Raw genomic sequence first — 7,117 nt, forward strand, 5'->3', positions numbered from 1 at the left:
GACAGGCCCCGGGAGTCCGGGGGGCCCGGGGGGCCCTGGCTGCCCCACTCCGTCCTTCCCTGGGTCACCCTGGAAGAAGAAGCCGGTGTCCAGTGCTTCTACCCCTTGTAGGGGTAGAATTGTTACAGGGGCTCTGGGCTGGGACCTCAGAGCTGACAGGGTGTGAGGAGAGCCCTCAGATTTGAGAGTCTTCACCCCAAGTCTCTAAGAACAGGTGGGGCAGAGGGCAGCCTCCCACATGCACCCACCACCCCACCTGTGCACCCAACCACCCCCCCCCACGCCCTCCACTCACTTTCTCTCCCTGGGTCCCTTTTTCTCCTTTTGGTCCCTGCAGAGACAGGAAGGAAACGTTTCATCATAAACAGAGCACAAGCCACCCTCCCCAACCCCAGGACACCCCAGATGGCTGGGACCCGCTTTGAATGAAGTATGGAGAGTTCTTTCACTGACCGGTGGGAAAGGGGGTTATGGGAGGGTGGGAGCAGGGTGGTAGATGAGCCAGGCAACCACAGGAAGCTCCCTCAGGCAGCCTGGACTCCCGACTCATCCAGGGAGTGGAGTCTCCAGGCCCCTTGGCATACAGAGAACTAAGTTGGGGGGCCGCCTGAGAGACACACTGAGTGCCAGCTCTCACTTTCGGGGTATCACTCCCCTGGCAGTCCTGGGTGGTCACCTACCTGGGCTCCAGCTACGCCCTCTTTGCCAGGAAGGCCAGGAAACCCGGGGGGTCCGACTGCACCGTCTTCTCCCTGCAAAGGAGAGGAGGAGCGGACCATGCGTCAGACACGGACCAGTGAGCCGGTGCGGGGGAGGGGACAGGCTGGGGCTCAGCCTCCTAGAAACACTTAGGGGTCGAGGAGGGCAGGAGGGGGCTGGGGGCCAGGGGTTAGAGGAGGGTCAGAGGACACGTGTGGTTCCCATGATTTCTGTCAGAGCCAGTAAGCAACAGGAAAGTCTAGGGGAGATGGGGTGAGGTGGAGGTGAGTGCCTTTGGGACAAGTAGTTCTTAAATTCTGAGGAATGAAGTCAGGGCCGAGGCGGCACAGGATGAACCAGGGGAGAGTGGGAGAATGATATGATGCTGGGCCGGGCCTGTAGGGGAGCCTCTTACTGAGGCTGCAAGGGGACTGGGACGATGAGGCCAAAGAAGCCAATGGGCGCAGGCCAAGGACCCCTTCCTGCCCCCAGACCAGGGCTAATGAAGATTGCCGATTTCCAGGACTCGAGGGAAGGTTCTTACCTTGGTCCCTGGTGGGCCAGCTATTCCAGGATCCCCCTGAAGTGGATGAAGGGGTCCGTGAGTGCAGTGTTGGGTAAGCCCAACCCCTTGGTGACATCCACCCGCCCCCAGAGAAAGGTGAGAAAGGGTTAGTTATTCAGGTAGCTTCTCACACTGTCCCCTCGCCCAGCTCAGAGCTGAGTGTGCAGGGGACACTGAGCACCCTGTGCAGGGACTTTGTGGCCGGCACAGCTGAGGGCTGGCCACATGCTAAAGGTACACGGCTGGAGGCTGCTCTGGAGGCCAGGCCATCATGTCGTTCTATGAGATGGCTTCATTTTTTACAACTTAATAGGTACATACTTCTAAAAACTCAACTTTTGAAATGTCCCAAAGTTTTGCAAATCAGAGCAAAACATTCTGGAAGTAAGAGGTGGAATAGCAGGGGCTGACCCCACAGTGGGCCCTGCACACCTTAGAGGCCTTCGGGGAGTGAGCAGGAGCACAGAGCACCCCAAGGGGCAACCCCTCCTGGGGCTCCTCTAGCCCTCATCACCCATGGGGAGGGGGGCAACCGCCTCAGAGTGGCAGCTGTCCTTCAGGGATAGGTTGGAGAGCAGAGAGAAAGCAGGAGGAGACAAGATGAGGTGGGGGGAAGGCCAAGAGAAGCCCCCAGGGTCTCTGGGGCACCATCTGTTATCCTGGAGGCTGTAGGAGTTCCCCCCGAATGCCCTTTTTCTCCCCAAGTCAGCACACACTTCAGATGTGTGAGGCCAGAGATCTCAGGTCACACGGCTTTAGAAAGATGGACCAGACCCCCCACCACACCCCAACATGCAGGCTCTGGGTTGGAGTGAGTGACTATTGTCCCCACATTTCCCACGATGACCTGGGGGTGAAAAGTAGTAAGTAACCCCTGGCTGGGCGGAGTGTGGCAGGAGCATCGCTCGCTAATTTCATGCTTACCTTGGCCCCAGGCTTGCCCGGTGGTCCCTGTGGGGGCAGAGAGAGAGAAGAGGCCCTCAGAGCCTGGCTCTCCTGGGAGCTTCTCCCTCCCACAAGGAAACAAGTCCTTCCCAGAGCTGCCCACTCCCAACAAAACAGAAAAATAAAAATCAAGTTTGTCAAGAGGAGCCAGTGCCCTACCCTTAAAATTCCACCAAGAGGGTGGTTTGTCCTCGACACCATCTAGGGCCCCACAGACATGACACCAGCTAGTTGCAGTGGGCGTGCCAGGACCTGTGCCAGCCCCCCAAGGAATATCAGCTCAGACCGCCCCAATATTAATAAATTTGCATTTTATTTAACTAAGAATAAGTGCATGTGACTTAAAAATAAGCACTGTGACCACTGAGGGTCTCCACCATCACCTCACCTCGGAGGCCTGAAACAGTCCCACAGTCCCCGCTAGAGGTCAAGGGGCCTTGGAGTTGTGTGCTTGGGCCTGGAACCCTCAAAGGGGGGACCTGTGCCCCCCGACCTCGCTGCCTCTGCCCACGGAATCCTCCCCATCTCTGTGTCACAGCAACGATTCTCACCTCTTGGCTCACACCTCACCTGAGCCAGGGCAACGAATTGCTACTGAATTGCTACTGACAAGAACTGAGATGTTCTATACATAGAAGGCAAAGTGCTGAGCTGATGGTACAGCCGTCCTAGCTGACTATGGACGTAGTGTCTGTCCATCTGCTCCCTCTAGCTGAGACGGCCGAGGCACCAAGCCAGAGAACTCAGTGACTGAGATTTCACAGGAAGGAGCATCTTTCAGGGCTCATTCCACCCCACATTCATTCATCTCGACCACCAGGGCATGTTCCCACGTGGGAGAACCTCCAGGGCGGACGAACCTCATGGGTGGACGAACCTCATGGGTGGACGGTGCCCCAGACTCCGTTGGTCTCACTGGCTTTGCAGTGCTACTCTTGGTCCCCACTCAGGCCTATCCCAGGGACATCCCTGCCCCAGGTGCCCCTGCACCCCAGAGCCGACCAAACCTGTTCACAGGCAGTACCTGCAGTCCATCAGCGCCTCGGGCTGTCAACCAGAAGGGTCCCCCGGAGCCTTCCATGTCATCCTGGAAAACACAGTGACTCGGGTCTGTGTCTCTTCTTAAAGAAAGAGACCCTCCCTGAGGCCGGCCACTGGCCTGAGGCAGAGATCGGCCCTGGCTGAGCGGGCAAACACCAAGGGCCCGGTCGCCTGGCAGCAGCCATCCTCGTCCTCGAGTAAGAAGGGTCTGGCTGGGGGCAGGGACGGGCTGGATGGGGGCCCGTTCACAGAGCCTCGTAAGTTTAGGTCACTCGTTCTTGCTCCACATGTGTGCCAGGGACCTGGCTGAGTGATGGCGCTGTTTCTGCTTTTGTCTCTTTGGAGCAGCCCTTCAGCATCACTCGTGGGACATGGTCCCCGAGCAGAGACCATTTGAGCCTGTTCCCTCCCAGTGGCCATGGGGGACACCGTCCACCCAGGCAGTGGTGGACTCAGGAGACACACCCACACTCACTGTGCCAGCCAGCCCATTCTGCTGAGCCTGCCCAGCTGCTCGCAGCTCACACATGGGGATTCCACTACGGGCAGTCGATGTGGGATCCTGGGAGGAGCCGTGGGGCACAGACTGAGGCTTTCTGGGGCCAGGAGCAGCTGGTACTCACAAACCCTGCAGGAAGTCCTGGTCCTGGAGGCCCGGGTGGCCCTGGGGGTCCTGGGGGTCCTGCTGGTCCTGCTGGTCCGGGGGCTCCTGCCAAGCCGTTCTCTCCAGGAGCACCCATAGGGCCAGGGTCTCCCTTGCTTCCCTGCACAGGTGGGGAGAGAATGTCATCACTCTGGGCCATCAGGGTGGGTGTCGGCTGAACCCTGAGGCAGTCACTGTGTGCCCAATACACCTACGTTTCCTTACAAAGCTTTTTACAAATCTGCAAAGCCACAGAGATAAATAATGTTCCATGAAGCAAGCAAACCCTGCTGCACCTCTCCTCTGAATTTACGAGAGGATTTCATCCACTTAAAATGAAATAACTGAGATGTTTATTCCAGGGGAGCGAGACGCGAGTCGCTCATGGTTTGGGGTGCACCATGCACAGAGCATGCTGCACAGCTGGGGTTGGTGGGGATGGAAATGGAGAGCCAGGGGGTGCTGTGGCAGGTGAGGGGGAAGGGTGCTGCTGGAAGGAGCCTGGGGAGGAGGCAGGGGGGCTTGGAGTGAGTCTGGAAGGCCTGGTACCCCATTACCACTGCAGAAGTTGGGGTGTGTGTGTGTGGGGGGGGATGGGACATGAGGCACAGCCTAAGGGAGGAGCAAGAGTCAGGACGCAGGTACAATGTGGGGTTCCCGTCTCAGACACAGACCTACTGCTCAGAGCTGGAGGATCCCAAGGGTCAGGCAGGAGCCCAGTGCAAGAGAGAAGGACACTGGGACCCAAGACAGGGAGGCCCTCGTGCTGAGTCCAAAGCTGGACCAGTGCCGCCCCCTTGTGGCCACCTGACCCCCCGAGCTCAGTTCTTTCATCTGCACTAAATGGAGATGACCAGATTTGGGAAGGGCTGTGAAGGACACTCCAAGCCCACTGATACACAACAAGGGCACACGTGTGACCACTGCCCTATGCTGGCAGCATGCCCTGCCGAATGGCAGGAGGGCACCTTTCTCTGGCCCAGGCCGTCCTGACCACAGCAGCATGGACAGAGCCCATGATCAGCACCAAGGACAGCTCCCTGGCTCCTGAGCTGTCTGCCCACTCCTGTGCCCTCGTGGTGGGCGGGGCCTACGTCCACTCCCGACCTGGAAGTCTATCTTACCTTAGGTCCTGGGGTGCCCACTTTGCCCTGCAGGAAAGAGAATAATTACTATACAAACAGGCCAGTGAGCAGCCAGCAAGAGGGAAAGCACGCAGGGTCTCATTCCTTTATCCCGGCCCATGGGCCACTATGTCCCCATTCCTGTGGACTTATTCCTTTGTGATTTCCCTCTCCTCTGGACCTGGGAGCTGAGATGCCTCGCTGCTGCTCCCACAAGACGTGCATCTAACACTCCAAGTGCCCCTCTTGGCCTGGTGTACCTCTCTGGCGGTTCCCATCACTGCCTGTTCCAGGCGGGGACAGAGGCCCCAGGGGAGGCTCGGCCGTGGGGGCCAGTACTGAACCTGAGAGCCCGTCCCACAACTGTGTGCCAAGTAGCGAATGCCCAGGAGAGCCCTTCTAGCTCAGGTGGCCAGAGCGAGGAGCTCTGAGCAGAGGGGTTCTCTTAAAATTCACCCCCTCGGCTGAGCCCAAAGTAGCCATGTGCTCACAGATGGTGCCACATGGAAGCGTCTTCCAATGGCTGCGGGCTGGCACACCCCCAGCCCCGCCCTCATTTGCAGAAAACCAGAAGGAAACCACAACCCCAATTAGAGGTTTGTGCAGCCTTGATAATTTCTCCTTTACCGATGCAACCACAATTGAAACTTGAAATAAAACGTCCAAATCAAATGAAGTGTTAATATTCTTCAAAAACATCAGTCCAATTGTCAGAGAAACAGTGGTAACCAGGCCCTGAATCTTCACACGAGCCTCAGCCAGTCGCGGCTCTGAGCAAACTCCGGGAGCCCGAGGTCCCCGCTGTCGCACCGTGACGACAGTGGTGATGGTGGCTGCCTGTTGGAGTAAAGCCACCCACATCCTTGGGTGTTGCCACCCTGATGGCATTTCTCCTCATGAAGTCACCAGGGCCAAACCCCACATGCAGGGTTTGGTCACCCTCTGGCCACACGATGTGGCTGCAGGACACATCCACCCTGGACACCTGGAGGAGTGACTTACAAGGCTGCCTTTCTGGCCGGCCTCTCCTGGCCGCCCGTCTTTTCCTGGTGTTCCTGGAGGTCCCTGAAGGAGAGAAAGCAGAGTGTGGGGCCGGAGGGAATTCAGCAGCAGAGAAAGAGGTGGGTCAGCAGGTGATCTGGGTGTCCACAGATTTCCTGAGGATCAAGGACACACGCAAACCCCGTAGCTCGCAGTAACCCCTCAGTAACACAGGTCAGGAAGCTCATGCCGCTCCGCCCAGATTTTAAATTTCTTTCCTTTTCGGGGGGGGGGTTCAATTTCTGGTCAAATTGAGGGGCCTCTGGACCCCTGGTGAAGGGGCTCTCACCCACGATGTTGGGGTGGACTCTCACTGAAGTGGGAGACCATGCTGTCAATAAGATGGCTCCACACCTGGTGAATTACGCATCCAGAGCATGCTATCAAGTGAAAACCAGGCTCCGTGCACCTGGTTTCTGTGACCTGATTGCAATAGTGACATCTGTGGCCATCGCCAGGCCCCTTTGTTCCCAGTGCCAGGAGCAGGGGAGTAGCCGGGCTCTGAGGCCCCTGTGAATGGTGTTATTGGCCAAATGTGGGCCCTTCACAGCCCCCGGTCCTCAGGCAGTGGGCCCACCCTGATCCCATGAGAATCACCCCTGGAGACGACCTCTGTGAGGTCGGCTGCCCACTGAGGGACAGAGAGGTGACTGGCATTGCATGCGGTCACCCGGCGGGTCAGGGCCCGAACCATCAGGTTCCTCCCCACCGAGAGTGGGGAGCCCTCCCTCCTGAGGACAGAGGAGTAGAGGCGGTGAGGGGAGCTTCTGCCTCGACAGGAAGAGGCCCCCACACTTAGTGTTCCCCCATTCCCAGCCGACCCTGATGGGGACAAGGGCAGCTGAGGGGAGGCAGGTCTTACTGGGGGGCCGGGGATCCCAGGCTGTCCATCCCGCCCAGGCACACCGGGAAGGCCTGCGGGTCCTGGGATGACGGAGCTGTTCACCCCGAATCGGCCTGGCTCTCCGGGAAGGCCTGGGACGCCGGGGGGGCCGGGGGGGCCAGGGAAACCTCTCGGGCCCTGGACACAGAAAAACAGAACAGTCATGCACACAGCAC

At 58.5% G+C, this 7,117-nt stretch overlaps 1 protein-coding gene across 1 annotated transcript in view; it reads right to left on the bottom strand.

The window, feature by feature from the left end:
- Positions 1 to 7,117, bottom strand: part of COL18A1 (collagen type XVIII alpha 1) — a 55,778-nt gene that overhangs the window by 12,685 nt on the left and 35,976 nt on the right. The window contains exons 13-22 of the mRNA XM_015560679.1: positions 6,921 to 7,079; positions 6,020 to 6,082; positions 5,018 to 5,044; positions 3,874 to 4,014; positions 3,234 to 3,296; positions 2,189 to 2,215; positions 1,244 to 1,279; positions 681 to 752; positions 296 to 331; positions 4 to 69 (exon numbers count right to left, since the gene is read on the bottom strand). Of these exons, the coding sequence (XP_015416165.1) occupies positions 4 to 69; positions 296 to 331; positions 681 to 752; positions 1,244 to 1,279; positions 2,189 to 2,215; positions 3,234 to 3,296; positions 3,874 to 4,014; positions 5,018 to 5,044; positions 6,020 to 6,082; positions 6,921 to 7,079 (690 nt within the window). The remainder of the gene's footprint in view (positions 1 to 3; positions 70 to 295; positions 332 to 680; positions 753 to 1,243; positions 1,280 to 2,188; positions 2,216 to 3,233; positions 3,297 to 3,873; positions 4,015 to 5,017; positions 5,045 to 6,019; positions 6,083 to 6,920; positions 7,080 to 7,117) is intronic.

This window comes from Myotis davidii, unplaced genomic scaffold, assembly GCF_000327345.1.
Source record: "Myotis davidii unplaced genomic scaffold, ASM32734v1 scaffold175, whole genome shotgun sequence".
In the NCBI taxonomy this organism is placed as follows: domain Eukaryota; kingdom Metazoa; phylum Chordata; class Mammalia; order Chiroptera; family Vespertilionidae; genus Myotis; species Myotis davidii.